Source organism: Onychostoma macrolepis, chromosome 09 (genome assembly GCF_012432095.1).
Source record: "Onychostoma macrolepis isolate SWU-2019 chromosome 09, ASM1243209v1, whole genome shotgun sequence".
Classification (NCBI taxonomy): Eukaryota; Metazoa; Chordata; class Actinopteri; order Cypriniformes; family Cyprinidae; genus Onychostoma; species Onychostoma macrolepis.
The window spans coordinates 30,478,103-30,506,102 of record NC_081163.1 but is presented as its reverse complement, the minus strand read 5'-3'; the positions used below and the strand labels follow the sequence as shown (position 1 = coordinate 30,506,102).

The 28,000-nt window shown below is 37.9% G+C and overlaps 2 protein-coding genes across 3 annotated transcripts in view; both read left to right on the top strand.

Moving 5' to 3' along the window:
* Window positions 1-186: 186 nt before the first annotated feature.
* Window positions 187-22,164, top strand: cfap91 (cilia and flagella associated protein 91). Its single transcript, XM_058787832.1, has 17 exons — window positions 187-337; window positions 467-543; window positions 2,460-2,617; window positions 3,518-3,589; window positions 3,710-3,766; window positions 3,898-4,082; window positions 4,262-4,439; window positions 5,024-5,181; window positions 10,276-10,458; window positions 11,273-11,406; window positions 11,502-11,615; window positions 12,885-12,956; window positions 13,036-13,182; window positions 14,679-14,900; window positions 15,588-15,736; window positions 16,647-16,738; window positions 20,912-22,164. The coding sequence occupies exons 1-17, from the start codon at window positions 250-252 to the stop codon at window positions 21,163-21,165; spliced, it is 2,340 nt and encodes a 779-aa protein (XP_058643815.1). The 5' UTR covers window positions 187-249; the 3' UTR covers window positions 21,166-22,164.
* Window positions 22,165-23,836: 1,672 nt separating this feature from the next.
* nr1i2 (nuclear receptor subfamily 1, group I, member 2) overlaps window positions 23,837-28,000 on the top strand; it is a 35,942-nt gene continuing 31,778 nt past the window's right edge. Inside the window, exon 1 of one of the 2 annotated variants that reach the window (XM_058787834.1) lies at window positions 23,837-23,912. Coding sequence is in view for 1 of the 2 variants with exons in the window: in XM_058787833.1 (XP_058643816.1) it covers window positions 27,095-27,097 (3 nt within the window). In the remaining variant the exon portion in view is untranslated. Of the gene's footprint in view, window positions 23,913-26,797; window positions 27,098-28,000 lie in introns of those variants that run through there. The other variant, XM_058787833.1, reaches the window with a different exon arrangement.

The window sequence follows — 28,000 nt, the reverse complement described above, 5'->3', positions numbered from 1 at the left end:
CGTCTGTCTACATCCACGTGTTTATATAAAGCTTATGTTAATTGCGAATGAATACTTTAATTAAAAATTTCAGACCGGAAAAACAATATTTTTTGGAAATGTATGACGGTTTGGGGGATGTCGTGGGTTTGTTTTGAACGCCCCCTAGCGGTGTGATAGCGGTAGTGACGTGGTCGGATGTTTACGCTCTCCATGGTAACCATTACCCCAATCTCTCACAAATAAAACACACACCTGTTACAAGCAGACATGAGCGTCTCTGTGACTCGCACATTTCAGCAGAAAAATGAGGGCAGTAGGGGATTCAGACAGCAGAGGACATATGATTATTTGTACGGTGAGTTACAGCTGCAAATCGATGGCCTATTTGACCAAACAATATATTCGGATGTTATAAGAAAGTATTGTGTCATTTGTTATTTAAAAAGGCTGTTATATTAAACTGTGGATGTTGATGCTGCTTTAGACCCTGTATACACATTGTCAGCTGATGTGGATCACGCCAGGGAAAACCTTCGAGCTCATGCCTCAATGGATCGAGTGGTAAGTTGAGAGACCCTAAAAAAGTAAGTAAGTAAGTTAGCCTAAGTAAATAAATAAATACAATTTTAAACAGCTAACGTACAAACACTAGCACAGCACAGCTCCTATTTATGCAGCTATGAGTCCTTGAACTGCTGCTCCTTCCATGTAAACACTGGAGACCGGAAAACACAAACACAATGTCGTTTCCCACTGCGAACTGAAGTTCAAGTTTGATGAACTCTGACTTTTGATTGGGCAGAGAGAAAACACATTTAGCTAAAACAGGACTTACAGTATATGTAACTCATTTTGGTTGAATTTAAATAACAAGCTTAAAAGATGCATGTTTTGGCAATGTTTAAATAGTCTCATTAAAGCCTGCCCTTGTGAAAAAGACATAGCCTACAATTTAGCTACTTCTAAAAATAGTACTTGTTATGGAAATGGTTTCTTTAAAAAAGAAATAAAAATGACATTATTACTTCTAGTGTCTTTGAAATAGTGTATCGCCAGATTTACTGGCAAGCATTTATGTTAAACTAAAATATACTTTCATATTTAAATATAAAGTACAAACTTGTATGTAATTTATTTGAATATATCTGTAAAAATGAAGCTGCAGTGTAGTATATTTAAAATATATAACTTTAAATATAATATTGAAAAACACACTACAGTTAAAATTACTTTACATGTGCTTTAGTATGTTAGTCATCACAGAAAAATAAGTGTACTGTACTTCTTTAAATCATGACAAAATATTATTAAAACATAATAAATGAATATAAACATAATGCACAGTTTTCAGTCCACATGCGGCATGATTCCAAGTTAAAAATGCATTTTTCCAAGTGAGTAAAAAACGTAATGCTTGCAATTAATTAATACTTCATTTTGGCTCATGAAAAAAAGAAGAAGATTGCGAATATCTCAGCATGTAATCCTTTTTTGGATATACAGAAAATGAATGGCAAGTTGGCTATTTAGTTTTTACTTTCTTGGAAGAATTTATAAATATTACAGATAAATGGTCTCATGCTGGTTAAATAGGTCTAGAACTGTTTGGTTGGCAAATGGCTAAAATGCTGCAAGTCTGAACTGCTAAATTGTTTTAGGTAATTGAAGTATAAAATGGAGTACCCTGCTGACACTGAAGTGGTTATTTTGAGTTATTACAGGTCTCTCTGAAATACTTGATTCTAATTGGTCAATTGCTGCATTCTGACTGCTAAACAGTGAGCTATATTGTCTCTGGCAGCCCGTTTCCTACACTGTGCTGGTTTCATGTCTCACAACACAGTCTCACACGATTTCAACTCAAATCAATATTTCAGGTGCATTTATTTGTTAATCTTGTTTGTTAATCTCTCAGCCATTCATTATGACATTACAAATTCTCTCTTGTGTAGGACAGTCTGCCCATCAGTACGAAATTAAAATTATGAGAAATTTAGAGCTGAACTAATTCTTCTGTGACTGTCTCTTATCTCATGGCCAGCACAATGCCCTTTGTATCCTCATGATAGTGCTAGTGAACACAAAAACATTTATTTGAAAGTAATTAATACCACAAATGGCAAAGAAATGACAAGACTGAAATATTTGCTAAGCTTAGTTACAGTTCCCAGTGAATCATTGAGAATGACTGTGTTGTGCTGTAATTCAGTTATTTAAAAAATCTGAAATAACATTACCATTTTTGTTTCATTCTTAACACATCATAAACCTTAAAAGACTCGTATCGTGAGGAATGAAAATGTCCCTGATCTTTGGAAATAAAAGTTGATTGTATGAAAACAGAAACTGAAAGTATCCTTTTATTAAAAGTAAAGTGTAGAGATGTTTCGTTCTGTACTTCAAACATTATAAATGCACCAAAAAAAGTATGCTATGACCTTTTAAGAGTACAAACAGTTGTGTTTTGTCTCTATCAGCGGAAGGTCCCAGAATTTAACTCCATGTTTAGTAATCTGCCACATCACCCCCGTTTCACCTTACGCCTTGAAGCCACTGACCCTGTGCCTACGTTCATTGATCGGCGTTGGCGGGGCTTTGCCGAGCAGAAGAGACAGGCCCTGCAGCGACTGACGGGGTAAGATTCACCCACTCTGTACACAGGACAATATAAATATGATATCAGATCACTGAATCTCACAAAAACATGTCCAGGACAATTTTCACTCTAAACTCAAAAGAAAAAATGAAGAAAATAAATCTGTTTGTATTACCTTTTTTTTTTTTGCATTTTGACTTTTTATGATATTTTACATTTTATAAGCAAATTTCCCTCGCATAGTATTATTCACCAAATGATTGAGCTGTTTTCTTTCTTTGAGTTCTTTCTTTTTTTATTTTTTGTGGATTCTTTTGCTAATATATTTTTTTAATGCTCTTTTGCAATGCTAAAAAATGTATATACACTACTGTTCAAAAGTTTGGGGTCAGTAAAGTTTTCTAATGTTTTGAAAAGAGTCTCTTATTCTCTGCGCCATGCAAGGCTGAAAAAAATGCAGTAAACAGTAATATTGTGAATTACTACAACATAAGTAACTGTTTTGTATATATATTTTCAAATGTAATTTATTCCTGTAATGCAAAGCTGAATTTTTGGCATCATTACTCCAGTCGTCAGTGTCAAATAATTATAATATGCAGATTTGGTGCTCAAGAAACATTTCTTCTTATGATGACTGTTGAAAACATTTGAGCTGTTTAATATTTTTGTGGAAACAGTGATATGTTTTTTTTGAGGATTCTTTGATGAATTGAAAATTCAAAATAACAGCATTTATTTGAAATAGAGATATTTTGTAATATTAGAAATGTCCTTACTGTCACTTTAGATCAATGCAATGCGTCCTTGCTGAATAAATGTATTCATTTCCTAAAAAAAAATAAAAAATAAAAACTTGCTGAGCCTAAACGTTCGAGTGATAGTGTATGCTGTATAAGCCAATATATTATTAATCCTTTAAAATGTTGTGTCTGAAAGGTTTGTGTCTCAGATACATAGACCAAACCATGCAGATGTGACAGGAATGGACCGCTGGAAGTTTTTCAAACGGTAGGAGAAATAATTGTGAATGACAATTTTTTTTTTACAGTCAAAGTGTACAAATAAGAATAATTTTTTCTCTTTCACTTTCTTTCCCTCTTTTTTTTTCTTCCATTTTCTTTCTCTCAGTCCTCTTATTCCTTTCGCTCAACAGATTCCTCCTGATGTTGTATTTGCTTTGCCAAAGTAAGTCAAATGGTGCTTGTCACTTCAGCCTTGCTCTGTTAGAGTTATTTATTCACAAACTATGATCTACCAAATACTGAACTTTCTTACTATCTTTCTATACATCTGTCTCTCCACTATTTATCTCACAGATCTGACCTCCTTTCTGCTTCGGATGGAGATGGAAAACGGTCCCCCACTCCATTCCAGCGCAGCGTGGGAGTCCAGACTGATTATCGGGAGAGTGAGACACAAACAGACCCCTTCACTCCAGACTATGCGGTTCGTCCTGGGACAGCCCCCCCTGAGCTGCTCACACTGGCCACACTAACATGGGGTAAATAGCATGTAATGTAATAATCATAAATAATACCTGTCTCTCACCAGTGCCTAATCTAATCTAATGCAGGTCGACAATGAGACAATGTTGCACAAACTTTCGCATGTGTAGCTTCAAGCGTTTGTGTTTACACATTTGCTGAGAGATGTTTCGGGACTAACAGTGGTTGTTTTCAGGCCGTGGGCTGCCTGCAGGGCTGGCAGAAGTAGAGATGATTGAGAGGGCAAGAATGAAGAGAGCTTGGGAGGCAACTCTGCCCCTGCTGAATGACCTCTCTCAGCTGGACAAGAGGGGAAGGATGATGGAGGAGATGGAGAGGAAGGAGTGGGCATTCAGAGAGAAGGAGATAGAGAAGTGAGCACTGCTTATAGGAATAGTTTTCCAAGTTTGATTAATTTGGGCAGTTCACTCACACATTATTTGCAGTGGTTTCTCACACCGTAACAAGATACTTTGTAGCTGGATAAGGTGGATATTTGTCAAAAAAAAAAAAAGAGTCTAAGGGGCTGTTCACACTAAAAACGCGAGGCGCGACACGACGCTCGGGAATGGTTTTTTAAAAAAGGCACTGCCATGTTGCCATCAAATAAAACAAGTTTACTTGCTACTCTAAACAAAAGCTCACAACACTTGCTCCACTTACTCCAAGGTCTTCTGATTGGTCCACTGTTTTGGAACTGGCATTAATGAGCGGCGCTGCGTATAAAAGTTGAAAATCTTTTAACTTGACACGGCGTCATGTATGAGACGCTGCGAAAAACGGGAGATGCAAGCATAATGGTCATACATTTTCGTCTAGCACGTTTGCATAGAAAAACAATGGAAAAGTAGTGCACTGGAATGGATAAACAGCCCCTTAAGAGTCTAAAAAAATAACTCTTTAATTTACTGCTACAATGCACAAACACATTCATATTGAGTGTCATGTGTTTTCTTAGGCTACAGGAGGCACGGCTGACCCTGCTGGTGCAGCTTCTACGTCAGAGGGAGGAGAAGCAGGAGGAGGTCAAGATGGATCGACTGGACGTGAGCTTTTCCCAGCACCAGCTAGAGAAGGAGGCGCGGATTAAGAAGATACGCAATGATTACATCATTTGTGAGGCCACAGTCAGATAAATCATCATATTTACGTTGCGCTTAAAGGGACTCATTCTGTTTATGTCAGTAATCATGAAATCAGAATTGACGTTTTGTTGCTTTTATAAAGTGTGTGTTTGCTTTTAGACCATGTACTGTAGATTCAACAAGGATGTGATTTTACTGTATTTGTACAAATTTTCGTGCTTTCGGACCTGAAGCATGACCCACATCAATTGCGTAAATCAGAAAAAAAGGTGTGTTTTATCAAATACATTTAAAATACATGTGTTTCATGTATGAATACCATAGCTTCTGGCAGCGCTGCATGAGTAAGCAGCGCCATCTAGTGTTTGTTTGGTAAACGTCCTTAGGGTCTAAAATTAACACTGGCAAGAGCAAAATATGAGCAAAAATCAGCATTGGCAAGTACATGAAACGTCTTGGTTACGTATGTGACCCTCGGGAACGGAGACGTCATGTCAGATGGTGACTGACGAACTGGGATCTCGCTTAGAAAGACCAATCCACTACGAGTGTATCTAAACAAGCCAATGCACATTGGCATGCGCTGATTGCATCCAGCTGCCACTGATCACAGCGTGAGTATAAGTAGGCAGCAGGTGCAGCGCATATTCAGGTTTTTGCTGAGGAGCCGAGCCGATACAGGAGCCATGGCAACGGGACGTGACGTCTTCATTCCCTCCTTCAGGGAACGAGGATTACATACGTAACCGAGATGTTTCCTTTCAGTCGGTCACTCTCGATGTCACGTCGGATGGTGACCGACGAACTGGGATCCCTACCAAAGCGCCACGGATGCTGCCCCTTCCAGTGTCCTGTGGGAGTCTCCCGTGCCCCCTCTTTCTCTGGCGTAGGCTGGGGCTCACTACAAGAAGGCCAGCTAGCATTGTCATAGCACTACCCACTCAGTGAGAATGGACAACACTGGGAACATACCCGTTCTGTTTGGAACAGGAATGTTGCGGAAATCCTACCCTTTCCAAAGAAGGTTCCCGAACGCTTACTCATATGATTGACAGTTTAGGCGCATATGGAAGATTAGAGGTGATTATAACCCTCTAAAAGAATGCAGAAAGTCTTCCGAGGAACACGGGCTCTATGACTACACCGTGGACTTTACACATATGGGATCCAATTAGGTCTGTACATATGGAACCCAGCCCTCTACCGTTTCTCACGGATTAATTGAGTGAGGGCCTGGTGCTGAACGCTCCGCCACGTCTGGGTGCCGAGGGGATGGAGGATCTCAACAGGGTGTATAGACTCTCTGGAGCAGTTATAGCAAGCTGACCCGAAGCCGGGGCCTCTCAGCGCCTTTACCCATTTGAGGTGAGAACACAGGAGGATACCGGCACCACACGAAGTCTATAGAATCTAGAAAATATGTTATGGGTCGCCCAGCCCGCAGCTCTACAATTATCTGCCAGCGAGGCGCCACGAGCCAGCGCCCAGGAGGAAGCAACACTTCTAGTAGAGTGAGCTCTCAAGCTAAATGGGCAGGGCACACCCTGAGCCTGATAAGCCAGGGTGATGGCATCCACTATCCACGACACTCCCCTTCTGCCGGCCTCCGTGACAGACAATGAGCTGGTCTGAGGTCCTGAAGCTTCATGTCCGGTCTACGTAGCATCTTAAGGCTCGGACGGGACAAAGCAAAGCTAGGGCTGGGTCTGCCTCCTCCAGGGGCAGCGCTTACAGGCTCACCACCTGATCCCTGAAGGGAGTAGTGGGAACCTTGGGCACATTGCTGGGCCGGGGCCTCAGGATTACCTGGGAGTCAGCTGGCCCAAACTCTAGGCACGATTTGTCAACCAAAAATGCTTGCAGGTCCCCTACCCTCTTGATGGAGGCCAATGCAAGCAGGAGCAGAGTTTTCATTGATAAAAACTTCAGCTCAACTGCCAGGTGAGGCTCAAATGGGCCCTGCTGTAGTGCCCTAAGCACTAGAGACAGGTCCCAAGAGGGCCGTGGAGGATTTAACCTTCTCGCTCCCCTAAGGAACCTTATGACCAAGTCATGCTTCCCCACTGACTTCCCTTCTACGGGGTCGTGGTTAGCAGCAATCGCAGCCACATAGACCTTAAGGGTGGAGGGAGACAACCCTTACTGCAGAAAGGACAGCATGACTCTGATTGGGCATCTCCTGGGGTCTTCTTGGTGAGAAGAACACCATTCGACGAACAGGTTCCACTTCAAAGCATAAGTATGTCTCGTAGACGGTGCTCTTGCCGAAGTGATGGTGTCAACTACCTCTTGGGGTAGGTCACCTAGAACCTCCGCGTCCCGTCCAGGGACCAGACATGAAGTTTCCAGAGGTCTGGACGCGGGTGCCACAGGGTGCCCCGTCTCTGAGTCAGTAGATCCTTCCTCAGAGGAATCGGCCTAGGAGGGGCTGTCACGAGGAGCATCAGTTCCGGGAACCAGTTCCGGGTGGGCCAATAGGGCGCCACTAACAGGACCTGCTCCTCGTCCTCCCTGATCTTGCACAGTGTCTGTGCTAGAAGGCTCACTGGGGGAGACGCATACTTGCACAGGCCCTGTGGCCAGTGTGTCCGTGCCGAAGATGTGCTTCTGTGAAAGGGAGCTCATCTTGAACGGGAGCTTGTGAAGGCCCCGTTTCAAAACGTGCAGATCCAAGATTGGCTGTAACCCACTGCCTTTCTTGGGTACTTTGAAGTAAGGGCTGTAAAACCCCATCCTCAAATCGGCTGGAGGGACCGGCTCTATTGCATCCTTCGCCAGCAGAACTGCGATCTCTCTCTGCACGCAAGACAGGGGCATTCGCAGCCTTCACTGAATTGCATAGCCAAGTCTGACAGTCCGAAGAAGCCAACGAGACGGGCTGGGAAGCATTAGCCAGGCTCTCAGGCACCGAACAAGTGGCACCAATGGAACTAGAGACACACCCGCCACGGGGCACCGAGGAAGAACGCAGGGACCCGGCCCGGGCGTCTCATAGACACTTGCTCTTCTGCTTGCCGCCAGGTTTGGCAGGGGCCTGGATGGGCAGGGCGACTGCCCTGCGGCCGGCTCCACGGCGCTGCTTTTGCCGGAGGCTGCTGTATTTGCTGCGCGGGAGCGGGGGCGGTGGCAGGGGGCCGCCCTCAGCGACGAGCAGACTGAGACGCTGCCGCTGGCAGCTGGGTGGAGGCAGCAGCTGCACGCCGGGGCAGGATGTGCCTGGTGGTCTGGGACACGGGGGCGTTCAACAAACGGGTCTTGCGCATGTCGGCCAGACACAGCCAGAGATGGCGCTCCTGGACCACCATAGTGGACATCGCACGGCCTAGAGACAGTGACCTTCGTCGCAAGTAGTTCGAGGTCAGTAGTGGTACGGAGTTCTTTCAGAACTTCTGGGTTGTGGCCACCCCCATGCAAGTCTTTCAGTGCCTTAGCCTGATGAACTTGCAACAGCGCCATATCGTGTAAGGCAGAGGCAGCTTCTCCACAGGCCATATGCCACCATATGCCATATGCTCCACAGGCCATACGCGCTGTGCCACCATCGAGGGTGGTGAGGGAGGACGAGCCACTGGGGCGGTTTCTGGCAGTAAAATGTGCCATCCACGAACCAGCGAGCTCATCATGCACCTCCGGGAAGAAAGGTGGGGCCCTGAGAACCAGCGCGAGCCACCCAGAGAAACCAATCGTCCAACCTCGAGGGTTCGGGACACGGTGGAGGTTTCCACTCGAGCCTGACCCTCTCGGTGGCCCGGGCAAGCATAGCCACCGTTTTCGTATCCGTATCCGGTATTGCTGGCCGCCCAGAAGGCGGCAGCGCAGCCATATCATCATCTCTAGAAAGGTCTGGCTCACCCTCCGATGCATTGATCGGCATCTTTAAAAAGGCGTTCCACCCGTGAATGCTCTTTCAGAGAAATTACTCTTTTAGTGTGCTAAAGCACAAAGGGAAGATGGCCTCCTGCAACACAATCAGAGGGTAGTGCAATCTGATGTGTGCAATCCACTCGGCAAGGAAGGAACCACCGCCGCTGAAGCGCTATAACACTAGCACGAGAGTCCTCCAGAGAGCGTGCTGACTCGCAGACACCGTAGTCGAAGGGCTATCGGGAGCAGAATGATGAGACCGCTCGGCTCAGAAGCGAAAAGCTGAATATGCGCTGCACCTGCTGCCTACTTATACTCAAGCTGTGATCAGTGGCAGTTGGATGCAATCAGTGCATGCCAATGTGCATTGGCTTGTTTATATACACTCGTAGTGGATTGGTCTCTCTAAGTGAGATCCCAGTTCGTCGGTCCCCATCTGACGTGACGTCAAGAGTGACCGACTGAAAGGGAACTGTTTTACTTGGTAGCTGGTATGATTATCAAATGTCAAAGGTTGCAATTTAATTACATAGACTAACTATATGTAGTCTGATGTGCTGCATGTGATTGAGTGAGTGTAGCATTGTTCATTTATATGCGAGCAGCTTATGATCCAGAGTTTTCAGCGTTTCAAACATGACACACACTTCCCAAATTTCCTTCCCAAAAATGTTGGGAGAATGTTCAATTTATCTTCTCAACATAAGAGAAGGTTTAAGGTCTACCATGCATCAGTTTTCCATGAAAATATATTTTACTGTTGTTCTGTAAAATAAAATAGTAATAATAATTATTATTATTGTTGCATGGTCATATTGAATGGGGAAAATAAGTGTACCTTCTTTTTGTCTTTAGCTGATCATATGCTAATATAATATGAAACACTGACAGAACAACCTTTAGCATATATATATATATATATATATATATATATATATATACATATACATTTCAAATCTTTCACTTCAGACCAAAAATGTTGATGACTCACTTTACGATGTTACATACACACAGAAAAGGAAACCGTGCTTACAGCCTTTTATTCAATTTTTTTGTGAGACATGATTAAAAAGCCATCATTCCTACAAAATTACATATTCAAATCTTGAACTAAATGAAGCATGGCATGTTTTAAGAGCTGTCAGGACATTTTTGTTTAAACCAGATTACATGTTTAAGTCGGATTATCCTGATTTATGAAATAATAAGCATGTACTACAAACTGACATAATTTTATTTATAATTTTTCTGTTTCTCAAAGCAATGCGGAAGCTGCTGGCTAAACGGAGGAATGTGGAGGGAAAGCTGGAGAGACGTGATATTATAAAGGATTACTCAGATTATGGGTTTCAGACATACGCACCTCGGTCGCGGATTGGCCAGATCCCTGACCGAAATTCCGACCGCAACGTGGTCAAGAGTCACTTTCTCAGAACATATGAAGGTCTGCTTTACAGAAGTTGTTTTGCTTATGGCTATCCAGGATACAAGTTTATAGTTAATGATTTTTTATTAATTTTATTTTAGAAATATTTACTTAATGCAAATAACATTTTTAATCGAATGTCCCTCTTTGTTCAATATATTCTGATATTCTTTATTTATTTATTTTATTTTTGAAAATGTTATCCATAAAAATCAATTACCCTATTCTACTTCTGAAATGAGATCATTATTGAGGAGAGGTGTGCTATATGAATAATATTTTTGTTTTTTTACCATTTAAAAAACGATGTAAATTCATTTTGATAAATTTATAAATGTACACAAATCCAGTGTTTATATAGTAATTTTAGTCTTTCCTGAAAACAAAAACAAAACTTTAACTTAATTTTTTTAATCAAATTTTATTAAATATTTTGATTAATTTTATTTTAATTCTTGTTTTTTATTATATTATATTTTAAACATTTTAAAGTAGAAATAATATTTCTTTTATAATAGTATTATATTATTATTAATATATTATAATAATATTTTTCCCTTATTCTTCTAAATCAAATCATTCTGCTTATTAATCAAAGATATCCCTTGGTTTTTCTAAGCAATTACAATAATGTCTAAAACTTGAGAAAGAATGGGGGTTTAAAAATTGCTTGTAATCAGAATATTATAGAGATTTAGGTGTATTTATTATTATTTTGTTTTTCAGAAAATGTATTTTATTTAAGTTATTTTACAAGCACGACCAGTTTAGCTGAAATTCGAATCACTACGGATGTGGTAAAGGCCTGCAGTGACATCTCTGTGTTTCTCAGGCCTGTTAGAACTGGAGGCAGGTCTTTCTCCATCTGTCATGGAGCCTCGAATCAAAGTGCCAAGACCTAAAGTGACTAAAGGCTTCATCACACGCTCAGCCCGCAGAGAACTAGAGCTCATGAAGACTCATCAGGTAAAGAGCAGCTGGGTGCTTTTCACACTTAATCAGACTGTGGGAGGAGGTATATGAAGTGACAGATATCCCCCTGAGCTCTCCTTTCCCACTAGGCTCTGAAGGAGGAAAAGGGCCGTGTGGTGGAAAAGAAGCCTTTGCGGTTCCTCTTTAAGACGGAAAAACCTGCTCCACGACCTCCAACCCCTGCAGTGGAAGACCCCCCAGAGGTACAGCCCGCATTCATACTGTAGACAATTCAGGTCTTCCTTCTAAGATCTGGCTTTTGATGAGAAGGTGTGCGGTTTGGCCAGCCTGTAATTATAAGCACACCTTTGCGATTCTCTAAACTAGTGGTTTTCAGCTAGTGGGTCACAACCCCAAATTGGTTGCAGAACTTTCTGATACAGTCAGCAAAAATTGGCCGCAAAGATAAAGATACTAAAGAAGACACAACCCAGATGACATTACATGAGGATAATGAGTTGCAATGAGGATAAAAAATAGTTTGTGCCAAACAATGTTGGTATTATTTTAGTGAATAATTATCAGATCAGCAGCGTTTTGCTTTGTGTGTTCTAAAAAGTGACCTAAAGCAAGACATTTATTCCCATTTAATTGTACTTCGTTACAGTACCTTTATTGTAAAGTATTACTAAAAGTGATTATCTGTACTTTCACTTATTTATATTTTCAAGGAAATAATCATACCTAAGTGTATTTAAAGAGCGTATGACAATATTTCTTAAAACACTTAAGAACACTTTTAACAATTGCACTTTGTAATGCCAAATTAAAGTTAAGTTTTACTTAAGATTTTAAATCATTGTTTTAATAAACTGTTATCATGCTATAAGGACTTCACTTGTTATTATGATGTGTTGACTATCATACTAAAGCACATGCAAAGTGCTCGATTATAATGAAACTGTAGTGAGTAATTAAATATTACATTTAATACACTTTAAATATACTAAATTACAATTTCATAATTACAAACGAGTAACTGCAAATATATTTAAATACAATGCTATGCGAGTTTCAGTAGAAATGACAATAAAATACATTCTAACTTTTATATAAATTGTTGTCTGTACAAACGGTGGTATATTTTAAGCATGTTTCAAAGACAATAGAAGTTATTATGAAATTACATGTAAAGATGCACTTAAGTCTTACTTAACCAGTCTGCAACCAGTCTTACTTAAGTGGGTCAAAAAGCACTCTGAAGTTCAGCTAATTGCATTAAATATAAATTTAAACTGTAATGGATTTTTATTTAATTGCACTTAGCATGCAATTTCTCAAATATTGTTTTAAATAATACTATTTCTGTAATAATTACAGTTAGACTGTGCTCAAAAGTCCTAAAAGAATCACTGCTCTAAATTGATCTGAGGATACTATATGATACATTGACTTTCGTTGAATCATTTATTTTGTAATTCTTTTTGTATGATGCGTCTATCGTTCTGAGATGGATTTTATGTCTGTAACAGGGAGATGAGGAAAGGGAACTGGCCATTATCTTTCTGCAGAAAGTGCTTAGAGGAAGATCCGTGCAGAATCAGGTAAGGCTCAGTGGGCGGAGTGTGCTTTTCTAACTGATGTCGTCGATGTGAATGGATAATGACGTCTGATGAATGGCAGATGTTCGAGGGAAAAGAGAAACGCTTGGAACTGATCCAAGAACTGCGCACCACCCACGCACTGCAGAAGGAGGAACAGGACAAGAAGGAGGCGGAAAAACAAGTCACACTCGCCCTGCAGAGAAAGAGAGACATCCAGTCTGAAAGAGTAAGACCGGATATGTAAATGTTTAAGATATGAAAATAAGCACCTGCTGTAGCATGTGAACTTTGACTGATAAAACTACATACTTATCTCAGTACAATCAAAATACAGTTGTTTAGGCATTCACAACATCAGCTCTGCTTTGGCATGTACCGCTGATCTTTTCTGGGCTTCTCAGCATGGGTCACATTCTTAAGAGTCGCATTTTCTTGTTTTGAAATGAAACAGTTCAATGTTCAATGAAAACATTTTCATATTTTTTTTCTGTAATTTTTTTTTAGAATTCAAAACCTTCCCCCAGTGAGAAATAATAAGTCACTGATCATTACAGTCTGATCGTAAAAGTCTGTGGAGCATATTTTATTTTTAAAGGAATAGTTCACACAAAAATAAAAATCTGCTGAAAATGTGCTCACCCTCATGCCATCCGAGATGCAGATGAGTTTGTTTCTTCATTCGAACAGATGCAGAGAAATTTAGCATTACATCACTTATGCAGTGAATGGGTGCCATCAGAATGAGAGTCCAACCATCTGATAAAAATATCACAATAATCCACACGGAATCCACACAATTCCAGTCCTTCAATTAACATCTTTTGAATTGAAAAGCTGTATTTCTGTAAAAAAAAAAAAAAAAATCCATCATTAAGGCATTTATACTGTAAACAGTCACTGTAGCCAAAATATGAGTTGCTTATCCATAAGTCAAATTTTCCAGTGGAAAAAGTCCATCCGCACACCAAAATCCATCCACATATTTGTTTAGAACAATTTTTTTTTATTGTTTCCACTAGTAAACAGTGCTTGTTCTCTGAATATTTCTCTCGTGATTCAGACAAGACGGAGAAGTAATATTATGGAGAAGACTGGAGACCGGAACCAGTGGTTTGAAGTTTTGATTCTTTTTAAGATTTGCTTTACAAACACATAGGTTTTCACCTCAAAAGACATTAATTGATGGACTGGAGTCTTGTGGATTATTGTGATGTTTTTTTATCAGCTGTTTGGACTCTAATTCTGATGGCACCCATTCACTGCAGAGAATCCTCTGGTGAGCAAGTGATGTAATGATAATTTTTTCATTTTGGGGTAAACTATTTGTTTAATTATTTGATAACTTACATATATTAAAAAACAAATGCAGAATATAGCATACATTTCACTTAAAAGGAAGAAGCAGTGCTTAAAGGAAGATACTTTTAGTCTTAAAGGAAGAAACTATACATTGTAAATGTAAAAACATTTTTTAAATCTTATTTAACATTAAAAAAAAACAACAAAAAAAAACATTATTGCCTCAGGACAAAAAACAAACAAACAAAAAAAAACCTAATAAAAATATGGTATGAGCCTGTTTGTGGTCTAATTAAAAAAAAAAAAATTTTTAAAAAAGTCAATGAACAAAACAATGTAACAATGAACTATAATGAGCTATAATATCTCATGTACTAAACTGATTAAATTATTTTTATTCTTCTCCCACTGTCTTTCTCTCAGGTGTCTCAGATTGAGTCCTATGTATCTGGCCTGTCTGGAGGAGTGATAGTGGACATGCTAGACTTTCTATCTAAAGAGTTGGTCCGACTGCAGGAGGAAAGACGAATCCATGCCTTCACCCTATTGGCTGAGAGAGACCGTCGTATTCGTGAGGCTGAGGAGAGTGGAAGGCGGCAGATCGAGGAAAGGAGACGCAGAGAGGAGGATGAAATATTTAAACAGGTCGCTAGAATATCCATTCACAATAAATATGCTCTTATCTCTACCCAACAAAATCATACACTACCATTCAAAAGTTTGTGGATTTTATTTGTAAAAAATCTTCATTTTATGCAGCAAGGGACGTGTTAAATTGTCCAAAAGTGACAGTAAAGACATTTTTCATATTTCAATTTTTGTTCATCAACGAATCATGAAAAATGCGTCAGTTTCCACAAAAATATTAGGCAGCACAAATGTTTTCAACATTGATAATAATAAGAAATGTTTCTTGAGTAGCAGATCAGCATATTAGAATGATTTCTAAAGGATCATATGACACTGAAGGCTGGAGTAAGCTAAAAATTTTGCTTTGTCATATCAGGAATAAATTACATTTTTAAGCAGCATTTGTTAGCATAAGAGACTTATTTTAAATTCTTTACAAAAATATAAAATTACCTCTAACTTCTGAACGTTGGCGTATGTTAGTGTTTGTAAATGGTTTATTTTCTTTGGTCAAGCACATTTCCATAGAATTCTTCAATAATGTCAAGAAGCAATCAAAATTCACCTTTTTTTATTTTTTATTTTTAAATGTGTACCCTAGTCATATTGTGTAAAATTTCGTCTTGTACTGCAACCAGAATTTTTGCAATCTTCCTTTTCTGTCTGAGATGTCTTGTCTGTCTGAATATCATTTGGTATCAGGTGGTCGAGATACATCAAGACACAGTAGACATGTACCTGGAGGATGTCATCCTGGGCTCTGTTAATCAGACAGCTGATGCTCAGGCTAGAGAGGAGATTCATCGCAAGGCTGAGGAGCTGAACAACATCACGTATGCCATGGAGGAGATGTACGTTCCTGGTCTCGAATGCTGTGACATCCACTTATACCAGTTTGAAGAGCTTGCAACTAGATTGCTTATTGTTGACAATGAACCACAAACTCTTAAAATCATGCTAGATATTTCAGCAAGGTCAAAATATTTTGAATGATCAAAATGAAACACTTCACTGAACTTTCTTGAGGAAAAGGGATCAAATATATTAATGCAACTTTAGATTTCAATATGACATTCAAAGGCTATAAGACATGTTTCTCAGGTTTTATTAGATTCAAGATTATTGTTGAGCTACCAAGGATGTCTGAATCTCATGAGAATAGACCCAAACAGTGTTGATTTGAATGCTTTCTGTAATTATAACCTTGAACTCTCAATACATTCAGTATTTAGTAAAGACAGGCCATATAAAATAAAGACCTTGATAAAATAGTAAAATCCGATCAAATAATGCATGTAAGGTGTACATAAGATGACTCTCTTTTGCTTTCAGAAGGTCTTAAAAATAAAATATACAAATCCATGCTTAGATTTGTCTACAGGACGACTTCCACCCATTGTGCTTTCATGTCCTGCAAGGCAAAATGCAGAGAAAGATTATTACAGCTACAGTTACAGCCTAAGATATATAAAACATGAATGAAATCTGTGTCTATATATTCTTTCCCTCAATAAATAATTAATTATGGATGTCAGATGTGACAGCACACCCGTAGGAAGTCAGTAGAATCAGATAATGTGTATTTGCAAGCATATCACTAATCTAATAAACATTGTATGACCAAAGATCATTGTCACTGTATGTGTCCTTCAGGGAGACTCCCAGCGTTGCCTGTTTTAGAGCATTTCCTTTGTCAAAAACAGAATCAATCTGCTCTAATCGGTCTGTGTTGTGTCTTTCTTGGTCTGTGTATACGTGCAGAAGGAACAGTCAGCAGTCTGAAGAGATTGTGGCAGAACTCGTCTACAGATTCCTCATTCCTGAGGTCCAGAAGATTGCTGTCAGAGAAAGAGGTGAGTTATTCAATCAGGCAGATAATCAGTAAAATATCAAGCTATTACAGTTCAAGCCAAGTTAGTCCTTAATGTTATTATCTACTTAACCTTGTGCCATTTAAAAGAAGTATAATGTTATTTTTCTTTGAAACACATAGGGATGTAAGGAGCAGAATGTACCATATTGCTCTTCTAGATGCAATGAAAGGAGATGCTTAACTTGTACTATATATAATATATATATATATATATATTCCAAGCTTAGAAAGAGAAATTTAAAGTGGTGTCATTTCAACTCTTGTGTCACCAAACAGAGCAAAAGTTTGGAGAAGTCAACCTACAAAAAAAAAAAAACACCACTCCTCCACTACTTTACGTTGTAGCAAAGTGTCATTTCTTCAGTGTTGTCACATGAAAAGATATAATAAAATATTTACAAAAATGTGAGGGGTGTACTCACTTCTGTGAGATACTGTATATATGTGAAGAGTTCAGATGCAAAAGCGCCGTCTGAAAATTTCTTCTAAAATCAGCAATTTTGTCAGGTTCCTATATTTATGTTTAGTTATTTCACTTTAATTGCATAGAAAATGACCTATACATTGCCATTAGAGTAAAATTACTGAACCTAAACATAGGAGTCTGATAAAAATGCTCATTTTAGATTTTTAGATGAAAATTTCAGACGGCACATAGAGGCTTTTGCATCTGATCTCTTCATATATGTGTTTATATATATATTAAATTAAATAATCATATATTTACATTATTATTTTCAATTTTAAATGTGTAACTTTTACAATTGTTGTTTAATTAATAGTTTCTTATTAATATTATATGTATATATATATATGTGTGTGTGTATATATATATATATATATATATATATATATATATATATATATATATATATATATATATATATATATATGTGTGTGTATACATGCATGCATGCATGCATACATACATACATACATACATACACACACACACACACACACACACACACACACACACACACACATATATATATATATATATATATATATATATATATATATATATACATACATATAATATTAATAAGAAACTATTAATTAAACAACAATTGTAAAAGTTACACATTTAAAATTGAAAATAATAATGTAAATATATGATTATTTAATTTAAAAAGAATTAAAAAAGTGAAAACACTGGAAGGTGAGTAGAACTGGGCCAACGGGGGGAAAAATTCTACATTAGTCTTGGGTTTAAGTCTGTAAACTGGTATTGAAACATTACATTCACCTTTGAGTGACATGATGATAAGTAGATGATAACACTGTCCTTTTTTCCATTACTGAGACATATAAGAATATCATAAAAGCTGGTTGTGCATAAAATCATGCAGTTTATGAAGTTACATACAGACCACATAAACATAGAGAAAAAAGCCTAGTTCAATATTTAGGCTAGTTCAATATTCAGTTTTTATATACTGTATAGTGACATTGCAAACATCTTTCTGCTGTATGTAGTGCACTCTACTAATGTCTTAAAAGATTTGGAAAGCCTCATGCAGTGTGGCCTATTTGTTAAGCTTGACTTTTTAATGACCTGTGAGTTTGACTTGTGTATGTATCACAGTGGGAGTCACGTGTCCTGTGTTATATATTTAATGAATTATTCTCACTATTTGCCATGGTTTGTTTTTAATTACCCATTTCCACATTATTTGCCTCTGTGTAATAAAGACCCTGTTCATATAAATGCAGTATATCTGTTTCAGCTCCACAGCTTGCTCAGGTGACTTTAACTACATGGATTTCTACATACAGGTGCATCTCAATAAATTAGAATGCCGTGAAAAAGTTCATTTATTTCAGTAATTCAACTCAAATTGTGAAGCAATTTAATACTCGTGTATTAAATAAATTCAATGTACACAGACTGAAGTAGTTTAAGTCTGTTTCTTTTAATTGTGATGATTTTGGCTCACATTTAACAAAAACCCACCAATTCACTATCTCAACAAATTAGAATACTTCATAAGACCAATAAAAAAAAACATTTTTAGTGAATTGTTGGCTTTCTGGAAAGTATGTTAATTTACTCTATATGTACTCAATACTTGGTAGGGGCTCCTTTTGCTTTAATTACTGCCTCAATTCGGCGTGGCATGGAGGTGATCAGTTTGTGGCACTGCTGAGGTGGTATGGAAGCCCAGGTTTCTTTGACAGTGGCCTTCAGCTCATCTGCATTTTTTGGTCTCTTGTTTCTCATTTTCCTCTTGACAATACCCCATAGATTCTCTATGGGGTTCAGGTCTGGTGAGTTTGCTGGCCAGTCAAGCACATCAACACCATGGTCATTTAACCAACTTTTGGTGCTTTTGGCAGTGTGGGTAGGTGCCAAATCCTGCTGGAAAATGAAATCGGCATCTTCAAAAAGCTGGTCAGCAGAAGTAAGCATGAAGTGCTCCAAAATTTCTTGGTAAACGGGTGCAGTGACTTTAGTTTTCAAAAAACACAATGGACCAACACCAGCAGATGACATTGCACCCCAAATCATCACAAACTGTGGAAACTTAACACTGGACTTCATGCAACTTGGTCTATGAGCTCCTCCACCCTTCCTCCAGACTCTAGTACATTGGTTTCCAAATGAAATACAAAACTTGCTCTCCTTGTGAAGAGTGTCAATGATTGTCTTCTGGACAACTGTCAGATCAGCAGTGTTCCCCATGATTATGTAGCCTAGTGAACCAAACTGAGAGACCATTTTGAAGGCTCAGGAAACCTTTGCAGGTGTTTTGAGTTGATTAGCTGATTGGCATGTCACCATATTCTAATTTGTTGAGAGAGTGAGTTTTTGTTAAATGTGAGCCAAAATCATCACAATTAAAAGAACCAAAGACTTAAACTACTTCAGTATGTGTGCATTGAATTTATTTAATACACGAGTTTCACAATTTGAGTTGAATTACTGAAATAAATAAACTTTTCCACGACATTCTAATTTATTGAGATGCACCTGTACAACTAAATTTAAATTAATGATTTTTTGGGGATAAAAAGGATAGGTCACCAAAAAAGGAACTTTCTGTTATCCATTTATTCGCTGCATGTCCTACAATGCTGTATGATGTTATTTCTTCTGTGGAACATAAAAGCAGAAGAAAGTTACACAATGCTTTCCATTTATTAAAAGCGGATTGTGACCTGTGACTGTCAACCTCCATAATGAACGAAAAGCAGCATAAATGATCAGAAAAGAATAAGTGCTCTTCTAAATAATTTTGGATCATTGAGGAAAATATATATTTGATGAATGGTGCTGATGAAAGCAGCGACAGTTATCAGAGTCTCCCATTAAGATCCTGGCAGGTATGAATCATTAAATTAGACTTTTAATAATATTGTTTCCTGTGTGACATTTCTTTGTTCAGCAGGAAAGACAAGTGCCAAAGAAGAAAAAAAAAACAGATCAAATGTAAACTCAAAACACCCACTCTGTTGTGAGCCTGACTTTTACTTGAAACCACTTAACATTTTTTAGATTTCATCAAAATTTTGAAGTGATCTAATAGTGGTTCTCAGCTGGTTTTGCAAGTGGTGACCCAACACAGAACAAAAATGGTTTATTGTACAAAAGTATACAACATGTCCCTAAAACCAAACACTGAAATTAATTTTGATTAATTATGTTTATATAGTAGAAAATATAGTAAATATTTTATATTTATAAACAATTAAAATAATATTAATTTCTGCAACCAGTAATTCTTCACACAAACCATTTTGTGCCATAAACTGTCTTCATTGCAAGTAAACCTGAATTGTATTTTCTTTAACCTTTGCTCATGGTTTGAGGATGAGGGCATGTTGCACAACCTGTGCATGTTAGCTAATTTGGCACCTTTCATCAAGTGACAACTATAACGCAACTCTAGGTGGCATTATAATAAGTATATATTTGTTTTTGCCAACAACCTAACTGTGTAGCTTAGAAACAAAGCAGATTTTTCTCTGAATCCTTAAGTGCCCCAAGCCTCCATGCATATCAATTTCCACAAGAATTTATTTCATTTTTCCATTTGGAAGTGGTTTTTCAGGCTTTGTCCTTCCACTCAGAACAGACATATATGACCCAACATTGGCCCACCAATTGAAAACCACTTTTAAAATGTACTCTTCGCTCATTCTCTTTTAGTTCGCCAGAGTCAGAGTAGGCATCTGCAAGCAGCTCGTTCAATCATCAGTAGCAGCCCTGGATCTTCTGCGATCTCCCAGCCCCCATCTCCATCAGACAGAGCCTCCTCAGCCGTCCTGAATGACATACTCAGCCAAGTAGAGGAGGCTGTTCCCAGAACTGTGACCCCAAGAGACCCTGGACCAGCACAAAACAATCTGACCACTGATCCAACAGCAGACGCTCCCACCGGGAATGGAAAACATGCAGATTAAGCCCATGAGCAGTAATAAAAAAATGTTAAATTTGTGACCTTTACAATAGTCCTATTAACTGTTTGTATTTGTTGTCATAATAGCTGACTTGATTTTTCTTGCCATACTTGTAGAGACAGAAAGAGTGAATGAACTTTGAAGGAACAGCGAGAGTCCAAAGTTAGGGGTTACACAATAAAATCAGCATTTCATTTCTCAGTAAGTGCCCATTAATGATGGAACGAATCAAAGTCTGTAGATTACTCAAAGTAAAGCATAGCTTAAAAGCAAAGACTTTGACATCTTCATTTCATTTGTATGTGAAAAACTCATAAAAGACCATCATTTAAAACTATTTCAGGTCTAGGCCTATGTTAGGCACTAATAGTCTGGGCGGCTTTTTCTCTTTTTCTCATTAGGTCCATTAGATGCTGTCTGAGAAATGGGCTGTATCTCCTGAAATGATAGACAGAATGATAAGGGAGATTTAGTAGGCCTATTACTCTGTTTTTGCATAGCTCAGCTGAGGATCTGTAGATCTTATGTTCCTTCTTAAATCACTTACATACATAAGTGTTTGTGAACCTAACCAAAACAAAACTTGTTCACATTTACATGAAACCTCCAATTTCAATCCTACAGTCTTGCCTTCTGACTACCTGTTTGAATCATCCATATAATCCGCTTTGCATAACAACATTCATTTACCTGAACAGGCACAAATAAGTTTAGTATTCCTCAGTGTGAGTTGAAGGCTCTGTTCATTTTTATAAACTTTTTTTCTTTCCTTTTTTTTACCACTTGTTGACAATAACGTCTTCAACATTGTCTATGACCACCTATGTTTTTAGTGGACTTTCAAAATTTGCTTTGCTTGAGAAACCATGAAAATATTTATTATGTTTTATTTATTTATTTTTTTATATGATTTAGTCCAGTTAGTTTTACATCAAATACAATGTAATTTTCGGCAATCGAGATCTGGCAGCAACAGCGGTTTTTCTGCTTGGGCGAGCACTTTGCGGACAGCTTACCTCGGGCATGAAATCAGAAGTCTACCAGCGAAACACTGAGAATGCGCTACAATCCTGAAGAGTCATTAGGCTTGTTTGAGATGCGCCTCGGCTCGCCTGAAATGTAGGCGAGAGTAGGCGGCTGCAGTGAGGGGAGGAGTGAAATAAGTGCAGTCAAGACGGACAGTTCTGAGCTCTCGAAGTGGAACAGATACCTACGAGATCAAAGGCAGATATCGCGTTATTCTCACTCATATGCTGTGCTGCTGATAAACATGATATAATTTCAGTTTTGTTGCTTTTATATTAATATAAATATGATGAACAAGACACTCAAAGTGCTTGCTATTTAATTCCATACGAAAGGCGTATTTATCCATTTTTATTTTAATTCAAACATGTATTTTAGATTTTTATAGAAAATATGACAACAATCACATATCTCACAAAGAGATCGCACTGTCTAGTGTTTGGGAATATTCATGCACAATTTAAGTACATAATTGCATGAAATAAGATTTTAAAAAATCAAACATTTTAGAAGAGAACTCAGCATCCCGGTTGTCTGAACCAATGAGCATTAAGCTGTGTCGTCAGTCAGTCGTTTCCCATCATGCTTTTGATCAGCGCAGTCGGTGGAGAGCAACTGTGCACGACTGCTCAATCCGACACAGCCGCCTCGCCGTCGCGAGAGTTTTTTGGCACACGTCACCATGACATCAGAGCAAGGCGGATGTAACTCGGACACTTTTCTAACCGGCATGCATCTCGCGGTAATCACCGGTGATCGGGTCTGCGCAGATTTTGCTCATCTCAAAAAAGGCTGCAAATCTTTTTTTCTTACGCTTGAAATGCAATTTGCACTTTTACAACTCTTTTCTTGCGAATGCAAAATTAATTTACGCTTGCTATCTTATGTACACTTTCACAAATCTTACCCTGCGCATGCAAATCTTTTTGACGTAATTTTACCTTCATACAAACAAGCTTGTAGCAACAGAGCGGAGGCGCCAAAACTGCGGAGAATCGCTCACCCGGAAGCTTCCGTCACTGATGCAGATTTACAGAAAATTACCGTTGTTTGTCAAATAAATAATTTTACATACTTATTCCCAACACTTTATTAAGCTGTAAGTCACATCTCAAATGACAAGGGGTCAACTTTTAATGTGTTCATATTAATTAGCCCGTGGCGTGAACTCATTCTCTCAGATGGCCTGGGTATGCGGCGCATTCGCAGTTTATATGGACGGAACAACACTGATATAATATATGTAGGCTATGTATGTATGGGTGATTCTTAGACTATGGGCACTTTTATGTTCTTTGGTCATATTTTTAAAAAATACATATAATTTTGGACAAATTCCTCTTTCTTTGTCAAACTAACAATAAAACCACCTTAAAAACTTTTTACTACCTTTCTATTATGATTTTTTCATACTTTTCAACCTCCTTATAGGTGTCAAAATCACTTATCTGGTAACTAATGTACCTGAATTAAGCCCTAGTAAAATAATTAAAATACATTATAGTATTTAATGTGAGACCACTATCAATATTACTTTTTATACAAAATATAGCTGTCGCTCAGTATTGGTGTCATTTCCACCACAACACTGTAATGTCCCTTTAAAAAGTTTATGTGAAAGATTGTTTAGGTGGTTTCTATGGAAATGTTCAGTGACATCAGAGCACATGTTGGACATGGACGGAATTAAAATGTTCATCAACAACATGTGAAGAAAAATCAAGGTAAATATTGCTTGATCAGTTATTCTACGTCATTTCCAAACATGCTGAACCTTCAAGGGTGTTTTTAAAAAGCTAAAATTTTTAAGTTTAATAAGAGTATTTTGCATACATGAAATGCTAAGTATTAATTCAAATGAGCCTGTCCTCCAACAAAAAACTTTTTACACCGATCTTACATATTTTACTAGGTGGCTAATTCGTACAAATGACCACACCTAACCCTAACCCTTACAGGGGTCATGCAACATCATGTTCATGAGTACATTTTATGAGCGCGTGCGTTCTCTGGGTGGGATCGAACCCATGATCCGTAATTACATATCGTCATATAACGCAATGCTCTACCAACCGAGCTACACGAAACCCGAACTATAAGGCAGATAAAAGAGTACAAAACATTAATAAGAAAATGACCTGTTGCCGATAAGGGCACGTTTGACCTATCGGTAAGCCCCTCCCCTCAAACGCAGACTAGCCAATAGCAGTCGAGTATCAACTGTAATACTGTAACTGTAACCCATAATGCACTGTGAGAGTCTCTTTATGGCTCTGGGTCAAATGTAGTATAAACTCTGATGGGTGGTATTTCAGGGATTTGGACAAACGACCTACAGTATACGGGCGTATTGGTTGGAGGACAGGTTGCATTTCCACCACACTGCCTCAGTGGTGGAAATGACATTTATGGTTACAAAGTACGATTGATATGTTTAATGACTTTGTGAATTGAGTTTAATGAGTGTGATGAGTTTAAGACTTTTTCTAATAAATATCTCTGCTGTTTCTCTACATTCACGTTAATTCATTGTCATTTCCACAACACCCTGTCATTTCCACCACCACCCTGTCATTTCCATCACCACACATTTTTAAAAAATATTTAAAAAGTTCTCATCACACAGTAAAAATGTATCCACAATTTATGAGATCATGCTCTACTTAATATAAAAATTCAAGTTATTTATTTTCTAATAAGCTCTTACCCAAACCAATATTACATTTCAGAGTGTGACAGGTGTACAGTTCAGCATTTGGTCCTTTGGGCAGTTAATTTATCTCATTGACAAATGTATAATTATTTTACATTGTGGAAAAACTGGTAAAACTACAAAAATGATATGAGTGGCATAAGTTATTCTATATTTAAATAACAGCTGTATATTGAGATGCGGTGGAAATGACATTTGTTCATTGCAGGTTGGAAAAATGTAAAATATTAACAATTTCTCTTGTAATCTAAGTTTGTCCTCTTACAGACCTTACAACTAGACAAATAATTTTAATTTATGAGACTGTAAATGTAAACGTACGTTGTGTTACGTGACTTTTAAACAAGTTTTTTATTCAACTTCACAAGGCTAAAAGTGCCTAGTTGAAGAAAAGCTCACATATATATATATATATATATATATATATATATATATATATATATATATATATGTGTGCAGGGCCTAAAATTAACACTGCCAAGCGCCAAATGCGAGTAAAAATCGTCGTTGGCGAGTGGATGTAACGGTGTCAGTCGCCAGTTGGCGGGTAAAATTCTTACAAAATATAACAATGCAATGAAGTGAGAACAACAGATAAATCTTTATAGTTTATGCATATACAATTTATAGTTTATGTGAAGATTGTTTTAAAATCACTTAATATTTCAGAGCCTATTAAATGTTAAAAATAATTGTTTTTCAATTATACTGTAATGTTGAATGGCTATAATTAATGGGTAAAACTGAGGGAAAATGCATTTAATAGAGACACCAGTAGCAGTGTATTGGTAGCAATACTTCATTAATAATAGGCTATTATTAATACCATTAGAACATTGCCTATTTAAAATAATATACTATCTTTATATTGTTTCTACATTAATTTGGAGGTTCAATGTGAAATTATGACAATAAAAAAAATATGCAATTGATCATGATTAATGACTCAAAAATGTGTGATTACTTTTTTAAAATCAGTTGACAGAAAGCACTAATGTTAACCTTTTATAGATTTTAGATTTCAATTTAATTTCAAATTTTATAAGTCCCCCCAGAAAGAGATCGGGACGGCCCCTACCCCCTTGGCCCCCCTTCAAATTTTCAGTTTGATAATCCGGCCCTCAAATGAATCTAACTGAATAGCCCTACTCTAATCTGTTACTCTAATCTGTTAACATGGATGTGGAAAAAAAAATACGCACTGCAAACGGAGTATGTGTGAAACGATGGCCTGCTCCGTTTGCCGAAAACATGCAAAGGACAAGAATCTCAACGTTTTTTAGGGACGTTTTTTCTTGTAAGTAAAGTAAAGGACCAATTAAAAACATTGTAAATATGTTTAGTCATTGTAGTAGTAATAACTGCCTGTTTTTGCAAAAAAGAGTTTCACAGCCGGTAAAAAAAAAAAAAATTTGGCCGGTAAATTTTATCACGTCACCGGCCAATTGGCAGGTGTGGCAAAAAGTTAGTTTTAGGCCCTTTATATATATATATATATATATATATATATATATATATATATATATATAATGTTATATTATATTATATTAATATATAATTTATTTATTTTTGCCTGTGAGTTTTGGCCACCGTTTTAAAACACAGCTATTACTTTTGAGGTATTTACTTTTGGGGTATGACTGTGATTTATGTTGTGGAACTAAAAGTAAAATGGTCAACAAAGTTAGTCTGTATTTTAATTACTAGGCCTTAATTACGTTAAACAATGTGAGGTGTAATTGAGGAATATCAATACATCGCTGGCTTACAAACACTGCAAGCTACCTATATACTGCTGCAGCAGTAGTTGCATAATTTTCTATAAACAAATTGCATAATGCTCCATTCAGTTTGCCCCGCCTGTGATTGGTTGTGTTTTCTTTTATTTCCCTTCCCTCTCGACTTTCAGACTGTCTGCTCTTTTGACTGATCAGGGAATTAGGAAAACAAGCAACGGCATTCGCGTCTATAGCGAGAACATAGAGCATGTTTTCTCGCTTTTCCGTCAAGTGTGTCCTTCTCAGGACATCTGTAACCAGGAAGTAAGTCTCTGGGGCGGCAGTGTGTACAATGCGTTCTTTAAAATCAGGATTGTAAGTCAGTAAATGCGAAACGGATCGTGTCATGATTGACGTCGGAGCTCGGTGAACATGGTCATGTTGAGGCTTTACGTGAATGTCGTGCTGATATGACATGGTAAGTGCGTTTGTTTTTATTTAGCTACTGAAGTAAAGTAGATTGCGAGACGTGACAGCAACTGTTGAACGTGCACTACAAATAAATAATGCCGCTTGCAAACTATAGGAATGAATGTCAGTGTGTCTGTCGGGATTTAAATATACTTTACTGTTGAGGCGTCGTCTCGAAGGTCAGATAAAGAGGCGACTAAAGCGATTTATAAACTTCTGCTGTCAGTACAACATGCTATAAACAGTCATTCGGCAATTGTAGCCTATATATTCAGCGCGATGCATGCATTCCCGAGGCTGTGAAATCTGTGCCGAACTGTTGTAGATCCAGTCGGACCAGTCGTCTGCGCAGTTGCTTAACTTCACTGTTGTTTTATTTTCTGTTCTGAGCCATTAGTAATGAACCCTATCAATTATCACGGTATCTTTTGAGCTCATTCAGTCGCAGCAGTTGTCCCAATATTGCATTAATTTTAATATTCGCACAGCAGACGCTGTTTAGTGCTTGCTGTGCAGTTCATGTATGTATTAATATTTATTTGTTTACAATGAGTTCGGTCACATTGGTGCTTCTGAACGCAATGGCTATGATTTGACTCAGGCGGGAAGCTGCAGGTAATCACAGCTGTGCTGATATGCATGATATTGTGTGATATCTTTCACATATTAGTTCAATGAAATGATTAGTAATAACATGCCGTCAACCGTGCATTATCACAAATAAAATGAATTCAATTCTAATCCACATTATCCCGAAGCTGTGATGAAATTTACTCACCCTCATGTCATTCTTGTTTGAGGTCCTTCTTTGGAGCCTAAAAGAAGATATTTTGAGAAATGTCTTTGTTTTTGTCAATTCATTTGGCTCCAATGTTGTTTGGTTCCCAAGATTCTTCAAAACAATATTTGT

Excerpts from the sequence above, each read along its gene's own strand:
- cfap91 (XM_058787832.1), top strand. The coding sequence starts at position 250 with ATGAGCGTCTCTGTGACTCGCACATTTCAGCAGAAAAATGAGGGCAGT. Across the intron at positions 11,616-12,884 it reads CAGTGGAAGACCCCCCAGAG|GGAGATGAGGAAAGGGAACT; the intron begins GTACAGCCCGCA and ends TGTCTGTAACAG. Across the intron at positions 13,183-14,678 it reads GAGACATCCAGTCTGAAAGA|GTGTCTCAGATTGAGTCCTA; the intron begins GTAAGACCGGAT and ends TCTTTCTCTCAG.